The sequence below is a fragment of the Genypterus blacodes genome, unplaced genomic scaffold, assembly GCF_046128005.1.
Source record: "Genypterus blacodes isolate CSIRO-AG114 ecotype Tasmania unplaced genomic scaffold, CSIRO-AGI_Gbla_v1 ptg000067l_1, whole genome shotgun sequence".
Lineage (NCBI taxonomy): Eukaryota > Metazoa > Chordata > Actinopteri > Ophidiiformes > Ophidiidae > Genypterus > Genypterus blacodes.
The window spans coordinates 472,033-485,084 of NW_027466879.1; the positions used below are offsets into that span (position 1 = coordinate 472,033).

General features: G+C 43.2%; 2 protein-coding genes across 5 annotated transcripts; both read right to left on the reverse strand.

The window, feature by feature from the left end:
- Positions 1 to 677: 677 nt before the first annotated feature.
- Positions 678 to 7,689, reverse strand: LOC143004747 (ceroid-lipofuscinosis neuronal protein 6-like). Its single transcript, XM_076155879.1, has 7 exons — positions 7,487 to 7,689; positions 5,781 to 5,898; positions 5,588 to 5,686; positions 4,277 to 4,465; positions 3,919 to 3,974; positions 3,030 to 3,152; positions 678 to 1,164 (listed from the first exon to the last, which is right to left on the reverse strand). Exons 1-7 carry the CDS (start codon positions 7,540 to 7,542, stop codon positions 894 to 896), a joined length of 912 nt encoding a protein of 303 aa, XP_076011994.1. The 5' UTR covers positions 7,543 to 7,689; the 3' UTR covers positions 678 to 893.
- Positions 7,690 to 9,609: 1,920 nt separating this feature from the next.
- Positions 9,610 to 12,836, reverse strand: marveld3 (MARVEL domain containing 3). Of its 4 annotated transcripts, none has more exons than XM_076155893.1 (4): positions 12,744 to 12,836; positions 12,066 to 12,319; positions 11,647 to 11,744; positions 9,610 to 10,611 (listed from the first exon to the last, which is right to left on the reverse strand). In XM_076155893.1, exons 2-4 carry the CDS (start codon positions 12,314 to 12,316, stop codon positions 10,001 to 10,003), a joined length of 960 nt encoding a protein of 319 aa, XP_076012008.1. In that variant the 5' UTR covers positions 12,317 to 12,319; positions 12,744 to 12,836; the 3' UTR covers positions 9,610 to 10,000. The 4 variants fall into 4 exon arrangements, with proteins under 4 accessions (XP_076012008.1, XP_076012007.1, XP_076012005.1 ...); XM_076155892.1 differs by having other exon boundaries at positions 9,611 to 10,611; positions 12,066 to 12,316; XM_076155890.1 differs by having other exon boundaries at positions 9,613 to 10,611; positions 12,066 to 12,316; positions 12,740 to 12,836.
- Between the last annotated feature and the right edge of the window lie 216 nt (positions 12,837 to 13,052).

The window sequence follows — 13,052 nt, forward strand, 5'->3', positions numbered from 1 at the left end:
CTGTGCACACTGCCATTTTTACCAGTCTCTAACAGGTCTCTTCCCCGGAAGCCCACTTCTGCCTGGGCAGTCACAGCACTTAATAGCCTCTTATTAAAGCTCGCCTGGCTCAGCACAGAACCATGGAAACACAATGATTATTTAAAAAAAAAAACCAACATGCTTGACTCAAACCAAAGCTGGGGACAATAACAGCAGATCGATGTGCACTTCACCCAAACTGACCCGCAGACAGAGAACACACATAAAAAAAAAGCCTGCAATGCGCCACCAAGTATCACGTCATGTCAGAGAGGAAGGCCTCCATTTTCCCTTCACCTCGGCTCAACACTCTCCAACGCCCCTTTAATGATGCTCCACTCAGAATGCATAGAAGATCTGACAACACATCAGCCCCAGACCGGAACCAATATGACAGGACCCGACCCACTGCGACCTGAACGCCCCTGAACACCTCATTGCTTACATATTAAAGCTACAACAGATTAAAACCACATTTAGAGTCCAATAAAGTGGAAACTTAAAGGGCAATTTCACAATTTTTATTAACACAAATGTAGAAAATCCAGTGATCCGGTGAGTGAGACAGTAACTTGGTAGTAACAACAAAACTTTCTAAGCAAAAGCCAGCAAAACAAAGTAACAAACAATAACTGTACTGACGAAAATCAATACTGCTAAGAGTAACAAGTCATCATATGCAGCACATAGACAGATTGCAATGGGTTCAATCCCACGCAAGCCAGAGAAGTCAAGAGTCCAATCCCCTCAGGAACATGTGAACGATTCTGCAGGCAGAGAAACACACGCAACAGTCGATACACACAAACACGTCAATCACAGCGGTTAGAGAGAGGAAACGTCATCGAGATACAAACATGAAGGGATGAGACTCAGTGGTTCTCCTTGATGTGTAAGGTGTAGTAGGACCACGGCTCCGGTACGTAGATGACCCCGGGGTATTTGTTGCGTAGGATGGGGTCGTCCCACAGGTAGACCACCCACACCGCCAGCAGGAGCAGGGTGAGGGAGAAGCTATAGAACAGGAACAGGCCGTTGCTGTCCGGGCTCAAGCCTTTACGCCGCTGGTGGATCACTATGGCAACCATGGCGGTGAAGGTGACGAAGAAAAGTTCGGTGATTTGACCCTCGGTGACCAAGTACCTGCAGCAGAAATGACAAAAATAGAGAGATGGATGTCAGGAACAAAGAGAGGGGGCTCGGCTTCCGTCTGGGCCATGAAAAACACTCAAGTATAACCTTCAACACGCTTAAGGAGGATACTGTGGCGAGTCGATAAACAAGTAATTCACAATGGTTTAATTAGAGGTTAGGTGAGCTCTGGTGTTTGAGTCACAGGTTGTGACGTTAAGGGAAGGATGGAGTGTTTTAATTTGGTCAGAGAAGAAGCAGTTACAGCCAGAAAAGACAGAAAGCAACAGCAAATCTTTCTATCATTTATAGACTTTTTGCTTATTAATTCCCAGAGAGCTGCTTGATTGAGGAAAGCAGCTCTGATGTTCACTTGTGACCTTGTGCTGCCTTGGAGTGCTCATCAGGTATGTGTGTATAGAACAGATGAAGGGTTAAGTGGTACAGGCAGCAATTTAAGTACGATGAAACACGGCGACGCAGAGGATCATAATACTGCTTTGGTTCTTTTATGTTAAGACACAATGTGCTCAGTATTTGAACAGAAATGGTTCATTCATCAGGTTTATTTTCTCCCAGGTCAGAGGACAAAGGTGAATAGGTCACAGACGCCTGGTAAACGCCTGCAGCATCAAGAATCAGGACTCTTCTACTTGGAGAAGACGACTTCAGTGGCCCCTCCATTGCAACTTTTAAAAATGTAAGTTTGGTGTTTCCCAATTTCCTAATATCCCTCAAATGCACCACTAATCTCTCAGGATGAGGAAAGCAAAAGATACAACAATGAATGCAATAACAACACACTGCTGTCAAGAACACGGGAGTTAAAGCTTGAATTATAGATATCCTGTCTTCATTTCACATATCTAATCATCCAAAAAGCTGTCCAACTTTATAAAAGGAAGAAATTCACTGCCAGAAATCTGAATCCATCACAGTAAACACCAGCATTTACTTGTCAAAGCCTCCGTTTCATGTGGATTGTTGTGATGTTGACGTCAAATTACACACAGCTTTCTACTAAGCGCCCACATCAGGAGGAGGACACCGCGCCGTCTTACAAGCTTTAGCAAACGACAGCAGCAGGATGTCTGGATCTGCTTGATGGAACAAATAAAGGGAAGCAGATGAATGCAAAGGAAAGGTGTGAATCGATACGTTCGATCGCAGTCATCAGGCAGCGCACAGAGCGACACGGAGGACGGGACCTGGTCATTATGTCCAGAGTGAACAACAAAAAGACAGAGGAGACACACAGGGAGACATGGAGGAACACACACACACACAGAGACGGGAAGAGACACACACACACAGAGAGACGGGAAGAGACACACACACACAGAGAGACGTGAAGAGACACACACGGAGACGTGAAGAGACACACACAGAGACATGAAGAGACACACACAGATAGACGTGAAGAGACACACACACAAAGACATGAAGAGACACACACAGAGAGACGTGAAGAGACACACACAGAGATGTGAAAAGGCACACACAGAGACATGAAGAGACACACACAGAGACGGGAACAGACACACACAGATAGACGTGAAGAGACACACACACAAAGACATGAAGAGACACACACAGAGAGACGTGAAGAGACACACACAGAGATGTGAAAAGGCACACACAGAGACATGAAGAGACACACACAGAGACGGGAACAGACACACACGGAGACATGAAGAAACAAACAGAGGCGTGAAGAGAGAAACACAGAGACATGATGAACATCACAAACATAAACATCTAAACATGTTCCTGCTCTCTTTCAGACGGATGAAGACACTTTGTTTTCCTCTGTGACCTATCAGAGCCCAGCTGGGGACACAGAGTCTTTCACAGAGACACACACACAGACGACTGACCAGTAGTAGAGAGCACTGGGTCCCAGCAACAGCCAGCCCAGGACCGGAACTTTCTTCTGCTGTTTGTCTTGAGTGAAGCAGCCAGTGAAGTAGAGGAAGAGGATGATGAAAAAAGGAATATACCTGGAAAAGAGTGAGAGAGGAGAGAGAGTGTGTGAGGAGCTGATGTGTGTGGGAAGGTGTACAATCTGTTTCCTCCTTATCTCCCACAGACTTATAATTATAATTCTGATGGAGGTGACAGCTCAGTCAGAATTAAGGAGATCGGAGTTAATGAGTAAGACTGATGACATTAAATATGCTAAACATTCCCATTTCCCATTCAGCCGCTCATCACCTGTCTTATTTAAAACATGTAAGATCATTACTCAGCTCGTCTCCCTGTCAGTTACATGTCTTCATTCAGTGACTCAGTGACATCACCGGACCGGTCTCATTAGTGCAGAACAAAACTGTCTCACTTCTGCCTCATTCACAGTAAGAAGTCATAAACCTGAAGAAGAAGAAGTGAACAGATTCCAGTGGATTGAATCGTTACAGCTCATATCTCCAAATACTGATTACTCTCATCACTCTATGTAATATTAGAATACTCTTGTTATATTTAGAGAGTTAAAAATTAAAGTTAAATTCATTCAGCATGTCATCTGAAAAAGTTTTCCCAAGAGAAATGTCTCAGATTCTAACGAGAGTGGGAAAGTAACTGCATGTTGCGCAATCTGTGCTCCGTCTTTCCCTCAGAAACATCCAGATTCTGCCACGTCGTCAGGAACTGCAGCGATAAGTAGTTGCAGGACTTCCGGCACCGCACGCCAATCACACATATCTGAGGATCCGTTTGTCCTCCATTTTTTTTTTTTTACCACAGACGTTCCTCATTGACACGCACCACATTAAGTGTCCCAGCTGTTCGTCGTAATAATACAGCAGTTCAAAGGAGTCGATCTGTGAAGGAAGGATTAAGAGAAGCGTTATTATGTAACTCCCAACACCTAATCTTATAAATAAACTAATAACAGACACCTGCTGCATATCTGACAGGACTTTAGTTTGCATTAGTAATGTGGTATTCTGTGCCTTGAGCAACAGTGCCACCTGCTGTTACAACAGCAGAAAGACGTGAAATGCAATGAAACTGAGCCAGATTTGCTGATTAAAAAATAACATTTTGCCTCAGTAAAGACCTAGAACCTATAAACACACAGACAAACAGATAACAGATCCTTTAGACAAAGTGGGCGTCTTACCAGTGAGGCCGGCTTGAGGTCTTTGATGATGGGGTTCTCTCTGACGGACAGGTGCAGCTGGTAGCCGCTCAGGACGAGCCGGTGGTTGATGGAGTCTCCCACCAGGTGGATGCTGGCGCCCATGACGAAGGTGATGATGCAGATGTAGACGGCAGAGCGAGGCAGGGCCCCGGGGCTGCGCTCTATCAGCTGAGTGAAGCAGCAACACACACACACACACACACACACACACACACACACACACACACACACACACAAACACACACACACACACACACACACACAAGAGATTAGATTAGAGATCACGCATGATGTTATTGCTTTTCAATACTATTTTGGTTACATATGAACATCAATCACTGCAGTTCAAGAGTCAATACCTCCTCCAAGATGATGCATATGAATCCATACATCTATCCAGGGGTGGAAATAGGAATAGTACAAATGATCTTAGAGAGTGTGTTTTGCTTTTGTTTTGTTTTTTCTTTATTTGTGGATATTTTCCCAGGCCAAAACAGATTATAAATCAGTGAAAAATGGTCACATCATTCATTCTCCATCTGAAGTTTCAAAAATAGGTCCACTCTACCTTGCTTCTGTTTCTTCCAAACAAACAGCCCCGCACACACACACTCACACACACACACACACACACACACACACACACACAGAGACATCACCTCCTCTGTACACGAGTGGCTCTGCCTGGTACTTTAGCATTGTTACAGATATCCCCTGAGAGGAATTGGAGGCTGCCATCCCTGTCAAGATTAAAGGAACAGAGTTCTTTGATGGGCTTCTGTGAAAGATGCTGGTTTGCAAAGTGGGCAGAGAGGCTACTTGTGGAAGGAAAGAGTAGGACGCTGTTTTGGAGGACGCTGTCAAAACTATAGGAGGGAGTGGAGAGTCTGGAGGAGCTGAAGATGGAGATGGATTATTTGTTAACTCAAACATCCGTCCATCCTTCCACCCCACTTTCTGATTCTCTAACTCAATTGCAGAAGGAAATAAGGAAAGTAGGTGTTCTGAGTTACTTCAGTCTGACTTTCTTCCTTTATATAAGTTGTTTTCTTACCAAAATGTAAAAAGAATCCTTCCAGCAGGGAAACTACTGAGTGGGGAAACAAATTTTGACTGTTAACTAGTGACCAGCAAAGGTTCAGTCCAAATCAGAACCTAAAGTAAGTTTGTTCAGTGAGTTCAGGTCATTATTGTATCCAGCCGCGATAGAGAAGCCGTTCTATTGGGAGAGGAAGCAATGCTCTTTTCTCTTGTGTCTTTCTTGCGTCCTTCTATAAATACCAGACTTACCTTCAGCATTAAGAATGGAGTGATGACGTTGTAGGCCATGTGGAAATAGTCTCCTGCACTGGGCTTGTTCAGGGGGAACCAGTCCAGAGGAAGGACCAGCTAAACATGAGCAGAAGAAGGAAACTGTTGAAATGAGTCTAACCATCTACTTTCAGACGCCCTAGCTATCAATTCAGTCAAAATGTTTTCTTACCATGACGATGGGCCTTCCAAAGTCCAGTATCCAGTTCTGCAGTGTCAGACACATCCATAGGTCCAAATGGAAGTTCTGTGTTTTCTTCTGTGGCACATTTTCTTTTACAACAGGTTTGCTATGGACACACATTAAGACTGTGGTGACAAAAGTGTTCAGACACGATCATCGGTTTGTCTGAAAGCATCATAGAATTGAGTATGTAGGTCTTGTCTCTCCGCTGTGTGTGTGTGTGTGTGTGTGTGTGTGTGTGTGTGTGTGTGTGTGTGTGTGTGTGTGTGTGTGTGAGAGTGTGTGTGTGTGTGTGTGTGTGTGTGTGTGTGTGTGTGTGTGTGTGTGTGTGTGTGTGTGTGTGTGTGTTCTTTCTCCTGCACTGTATGTTATTGCGTTCCAGACGATTTGCGCCCTCGGCTGATATCTTTTCTGCCCCAAACACTTTGCAATCATGCACTTTACTGCCAGGTTAACCACTTGTGTGTGTGTGTGTGTGTGTGTGTGTGTGTGTGTACCAGTCACACTGTTATCCAACATGAACACAGGTCACCAAAACACTCACCGGCCGCTAACAGAGACCTGCTGACCTCCACACCTCCACTGAAACTGAAAGGAAATTACAAACCACTCCTAACTCTCCAGGCACTCACGTGTCTGAGCTGCATTCAGGGACTGAAGGATTGGTTTGGGTTTGGGTTGAATTTGTATTGAATTCCGTGATTGTGTAATCATGAAAAGCTGTAAGGAACAGTTTGTTGTGGCCTGTGGTTCAGTCCCTCCCTGTGCACGACCACATTATGACCTCAGTATTATGAGATTCTATCTGGCATTTTGGTTGGAACGAGAGAACAGTGCTTTAAGCTCTGTGGGGGTTATTTTCATAATTCTAGAATTTAATATTATAAATAATTTAAGCAGACTATATTAAACTGAAATTTAATATTTGAAAAGGGCAAAAGCTGTAAGAGTTCAGCAACATGGAGTGGCCAAACTTTAAAGCCTGATATTAGGATGGGGCCGGTGGGGCTCAGGAGGGAAGAGTGCTCATCCTGGAATTGGAGAGTTCCCATTGCGGGCTGTCAAAGTGCTGTTGAGCACTTGTGGTCAATGTAAAGCACCATATAAGTACAGCTATTACTAAGGTCACAATATGAAACCTTGATTCGCTCAAAAATACATCTTCAGCTCTCTGGATTAACTCGCTGGTCTGGTACTTATGGGTCCCTGCAGGCTCGGCTGCCCCAGCAGGGACGAGACAGAGACCAAAGACAAAACAAGGACGAGACAAAGACAAATCCAATGATGCCTCCATGAATACTAACTGCTACGTCGCTGTAATAAATACAGATTTAAACTGTCTTTGAACTCAGCATGGCCTAATTCAGGTTTTACAAGTCTTCTTTCTGCCTTCACTGACAGAATACATGTTTTACAAAACTGTAAATGGACTTTAACGGGTCGTGAGTAAGATTTGTTGAAACTATTTGGCTGGTTTATATATGAGAAGAATCAGACGATCAATATTTCGTGTCCAGATAACGGAAGTCGTGTGATCAATCAAAGTCATCGGTAACACATGATCACACCACGTGAATCACCTGATGGCCGGACTGTTGTAGTTTTGTAACTGTTTGTCGCGTTGTTTCACTATCAAGAAGCTGTGACGTAACGTGAAATGTTGCCCAATCCGCAGTTTTAAAACCAAAACAAACCTGTGTTGAGTTGTTATCTGGTGCTCGTTGCCGGTTCGTTTACGCACAGTCTGCATTTTCGGCCACAAGGTGTCGCTGGTCCACCTCTTCACTCACAGATGTTTAGTCCAGGAGATTAAAAATTATTAAATTAATATAGAGTAACTGTATACTATGGGTACATTTCTACGGTAAGTACGCGGTTCATTTCCTGTTTGCAGCATTTGGCCCCGCCCATCCACTCAGTCCACCAACCAAACAGCAGGAGTGCAGTTTGAAGCTAGAGGGTAAATTTACCCCGAGTTTTGATTCGCAGGCGATATCATCGGTAAATCCATTTATTCTCTGCTGACATGACTGAGTAAACAATTCTTGATCTTTGAATGACTTAGAGCTGTAACATTTAAGTTTGAGCAGATAGATATTATTAATAAATGTAAATTAATCACAATATATACAACAGAAAACAGAAAACATCCTCTGGAACAAGATTTACATAAGAAAGGATATATAAGATAAACAGTTTATAAGAAAGAAAATGATAGAATTTACATTTTTACGTAATCATAAACTCAACAATCAAAACCTTGGAAAAAGTGGAAAAAATTTAAATAGGAAGACTGATTGAATACTACTAATAAAAGATGAATGCTTATCAATACTAAACACTAAGTAAACAGTTATATATACAACAAATCCTTGTACAAATCTCTTTTTAGTATTCTTGTTGTCAGAAGAGAATCAGCGCAAGAACGTACGTCCTGCTTGGGGAAATATCATATAGGTTTCAGCCATCTGCTGTGTGCATGTCAGCTGAGCATGTGTGTGTGAAAACTAAGGATCTGTGGCCTCTGAAGAGCTACTGAAAGACATCTTATCACTATTTAACATGAACTCATACTAAAGTCTGTACCTTCTTAATTTGCTAAAGCATCCGTCTGTGTAAATGTAACATTTTAACTGCTTCAGTGGCCAGTATTAGAGACATATTGGCAGATGTTCAGTTTCTAATCAGGAGTACTGAGCTTTTTACATTTGGGGGCCAATCTAGCCCCTGCAGTCCCTATATCACATACCAGCTTTCTCAGTTTTCCCAGGGAGTCCAGACAGGCATGCATTACCTCCATCACACAATGAGTTGCAGCCGCTTCTGTTCACTCACTTTCCCTTAAATCTGTCACTCAGGCGCCAAACAATCTACCATTTGTGTTCACTGGACCACCAAGCTGGCTTCACCAATGCCAGCAATCTCAGGGATCGGAGCTTCCAGTCCAGGTTTCAGGCCTCATGCCACACGTGTGACCTTTAGATTGACATATGTTGCAGATAGAAATTAGACAAGAAATTAGGTTCATGCAAGATAGAGAGTGACTGGAAATGTATCGACAATAGATGTTAATGAAGGTTGACTGCTGATCATGTCAAACGGAACTTGTATCAGGGTTTTATTCTGTATGTTGATATAGGACCTTATTTACATTGACTTACACTGTCTGTCTGTCAGGCTGTTTAAATGGACGAATGCTGAAATATGATCCTGAGACATTAAACTAATTTGACAGGATGATGAAGCTCAAACATACTAGATGACATGCAGAGCTCATTCACTCATATGTTAAAGTCATCATCTCCTTCTAATCTGTCTACATAGAAAGCTGTTGACAAAATGTAATGAAAGGATATGAGCAAAACTTTGAAACCATCAATGTAAAGGAGGAGTGAGTATGAAGAGATATTAGCCTGCAGCAAAAGACATAAAGGTAGATTCTGTAAAACTGGGAAAATGTATTTAATATCTTATCATGTTCAGCCTTAAAGAACCAACACATCTAACATGAACACGTCCCTTAACACAAAACACCAGAGCAGCTCAAACCACTGAACACATTTGAGACAACAATTCTGCTGTCTGTGAAGAAAGTTCATAAACTGCTATCTAGTGGTGAAGCTCAGAATGACATCCTTCTCATTAGCTAGAAGGCCTTTTCTTCACATCAAGTCAATACATGAATGCTTAATAAAATCTATTTCGGTTCACTTATTTGTGTATTTCCTTTGGAGGAAATAACTTCTTTTGACATGAACAAGTGCTGCGTTTCTGTTTTTGTTCAGAGTATTCACTTCTGAAATGATTCTTCCTTATTGGCCACAGACTACCTCCTTAAACAGCAGCGGCTCACATGCAGGTTTCTTACTAAAAACAGTTGTTTTTGACTCAGCTGATGCATAAAAATGAGTAGAGACAATTCACCCAGTTGAGCAGTTTATTCTAACAACAACTTTAAGAAAAAATGTAAACAGGTCTGTACTCACAGGTTTGTAAACTGAAACATGTAACAGATATGTTAGAAAAATAAACTACACAGGAGTATGTGTTCATTAAAAAATGTGCATTCCTAAAAGTGGATTAAAAAGGCAGATTCACAGATGACAACAAGACTTATAATACATATTAATGCCTGATCTGACTAAAACAAGATTTGGCAAAGAGATTTCCCTAAATTCCCACTTTTGTTCCAATATCACATAGTCTGCTTAAAGGTTTCCATCCTCGTTTGTTCTTTCCTTCTTTAATTCACGCACCTGCCTGAATGCTCGGACAGCTAACGCGGCACCGAACATGAAAGCAAACACCCCCAGCACCCCGAACAGACCCCCTGCAATGTCTGCACCGTTTAACTGGCACCCAAAGCCCTGGTGACCTTTACTCTTGTAGAGCTGCTCTCGCTCCTTGCAGATGGGATTGTTGTAGGTTTCCTTCAGCTTTATAAAGTAGAAGGCGAGTGCAGGTATGTAGCCAAGGCCAATCAGGAAGTTTACCAGAGCCTCCGCCAGCAGAACCAGGGGCCAGCGGTACGGTACTCTGAAAACCCCCAAGGCCAGCATTGCACAGGCGTAACTCATTACTGCCCCCCCACAGGCCATTGTGAAAATGTACGGAGGCCGCTTGAGTTGATTGAACAGCTGGTCGAGTTCCTTCACGCGGTCTGCGTCAGCTCCAGTGAAGGCGTTCGCTCCACCGAAGTGATAATAATAGAGGCCGCCGAGGCTGGCCAGGTCGCGGTAGCCGCCGTTGTTGCTGTACGGCACTCCAGCACAGATGATGATGAGCAGATTCACAAACACCTCCATAACCTGGCAGAGACCTGCGAGACACAGAGTCAACACAAGGACATGAAGCAGAAGACCTCACAGGCACCTTTTGTTACACTTTGAAGCAGTGCTGGCTCCTTTGCGATGGCATCAGGAGGGTGCATGATGGCATAAAGTCTCAAAGTGAGAAAACCTCTGGGGAAACTGTGGCTTTCCAGAACAAATGCTTACAAGATCAGTTACAGTATACGATGCCATTGCCTCTTATTGTTCGGCCTAACAAAGCCTGAAAATCCTGGTTGATCACACCTAGATCACAGCAGTCATGTTTGGAACCCAATCAGCTGCCCCTCATCTCTTCATCACACCCTCCACTGAGGCACAGCGTCGTCCTGGCAGTGATCGTGTGGGTGGAACAAAACAATCAGCGGGACAAAATCCCACAACTCTGGCAACACAAAGGTTCAACAACAATCTAAGTAATTTCAAACAACAAAGAGAACTGTGACGTACATTACTGATTTGCTCATTAGTGCATAAAAGGTTAGGTCTGAGGAGAGTAAGAGCCTTCAGGATGTCTCTGCTCAGCTCTATGATTCACTTTTATTGCACTGCGCTCATATCGACTGGAGCATCAAATGATTTCATTCTCCAGCGTGTTTACAGAGAAACAAACACAAGGCGTCTCTCCCTAAGCTGCTAAGTCTGTCTGTGGCAGAGGTGTGTGAGTTTGTTTGGCACGAGTGACGCTCTGTCCCAGTGTGCACAGATGGAGGAAGCACAGCCGATCCCATATCAAACATGTTTGCTATAATCAAACTTTGATCCAACATGATTTTCTGTGGCTTTATTATGCAGAGTGATAAGAGGAAATTATACAACGGATCTGTTACGTATTTGCACAGAAGCCCAGAATGCAAGGTGGCAACACATTCCAAACTATTCCAGGTTTTTGGTGATGCATTTGGGATCAGTTTTCCCCTCTTCCCTCAGACTGGAGGGGGGGGGGCAGCTTGTGTGCCCCCTATTGGCTGGCTGCCAATGATTTGGACACTTCAGGTTCACACACAAACACAAACATGACTTACCTCTGGCAGTTAAGACGTATCTGAAATTATAGAGAGGCCGTCTGTGTTGTTGCTCATAGGACCCATATTCAGACGGATACATTGAGGGCTCTCTGGACCTGTGGAGACAATATGGTGTCTGTGATGAAATAGAATGAATTCTCTCTTCTTTTCTTGTACTTGTAAATAATCACAACCAATGACATCACCAAATATATCAGCTGAACACCTGCCATGTCTTCATTCTGGTATTATTAGGGAACGGGTTGAAGTTTCTGTGGTTGTATTAATGGTGTGATTGAGGAACACACAGTTAATCATGTAGTTAGGTAAGTTAGCAGCTGTTGTTGTTGTTACAAATTCATATGTGCAAAGCAATACATTTCCTCATAAAACCTTGGATAATGGTCAGTTCGTTACGCATGAATGTGGTCTCTTACGGTCCTGAAGGTCCTTGATGGTAGTGGTCTCTGTGAGGTGGAGGCGTCTCCTCCCTCTCTCTGTTTTGTTTAGCTCTCCTGTCCCCAGCAGCGCCTCGTCCATCCTGCTGTCCATGACTCCTGTGCACGTCTCTGTCCCTGCGGCCTGCAGCGTTTACTGCATTGTGTGAAGCTTCTCTTTCTCTCTCTCTGCTCTTGTGCTCCGGATACTTCTCTCTCATCGGGTGGTGATTCCCTCGATCTGACATCATCTGCTGACAACAACAACAGTAAAAACATGAAAAGGATTATAAACAGGCTAGATTATTACAGTTTACAGTTTCTGTGCAGCCCTGTCCATGCCAACAGACTGAAAAACCATCCAACCAAGAAACTATTCATGATTCACAAATCCTTCATGGAGTATTTTGGGTGCACAAAAGTCTCTTTGTCATTTGAGTGAATGTAGTGTATGATGTTTTTGTGTTAAAGTACAAACAGTGTTTAAATGACACATCTATTCAAGCAGAATGCGATGTGACCAAACTCAATGCGATCTTTCCCTTCCATGGACCGGGGAATAAACACGCCACTTGTTATGAAATCCACTTGACTTTTGATTTCAACATTGAAAATAATCGTCGATGACTTCGGTATCTAAAAACAATAAGTGAAAGAAAGTAATTTACACTCACCAACCTGTGGGTCGCCCGAACGGAGGGAGTTTAACTTTTTTTCTTTTTCTGTGGGGAAACGAGGGCGTCTCTGACTTCCTGTTTAGAACGTCTCCACCTGTCCGATGCCACGCCCACTGGCCGCGTAGCTTATACGTATAATGTGGGAAAAAGTAAGAATACATATTTTTCTGGAAAACTATCATTGTTTTGGCATTATTTTATTAACAGCGGGTAGCTTATATTGTGTAGGAACGAAGTAGCATCAGGGAAAGGTCAACCAAAGTAAACAGCAGGTGGAAATATTTGTATTTCTCGTTTATTTGCTGTGTTT

What these genes read in the sequence shown, in the direction of transcription:
- LOC143004747 (XM_076155879.1), bottom strand. Translation starts at nt 7,542, where the DNA reads ATGCAGACTGTGCGTAAACGAACCGGCAACGAGCACCAGATAACAACT. An exon ending in TTGGAAGGCCCATCGTCATG is followed by an intron (nt 5,687 to 5,780) that starts GTAAGAAAACAT and finishes GCTCATGTTTAG; the next exon opens with CTGGTCCTTCCTCTGGACTG. An exon ending in CTCCATTCTTAATGCTGAAG is followed by an intron (nt 4,466 to 5,587) that starts GTAAGTCTGGTA and finishes TGCTTCACTCAG; the next exon opens with CTGATAGAGCGCAGCCCCGG.
- marveld3 (XM_076155893.1), bottom strand. Translation starts at nt 12,316, where the DNA reads ATGATGTCAGATCGAGGGAATCACCACCCGATGAGAGAGAAGTATCCG. An exon ending in CATCAAGGACCTTCAGGACC is followed by an intron (nt 11,745 to 12,065) that starts GTAAGAGACCAC and finishes TTGTCTCCACAG; the next exon opens with GTCCAGAGAGCCCTCAATGT. An exon ending in ATACGTCTTAACTGCCAGAG is followed by an intron (nt 10,612 to 11,646) that starts GTAAGTCATGTT and finishes TGTGTCTCGCAG; the next exon opens with GTCTCTGCCAGGTTATGGAG.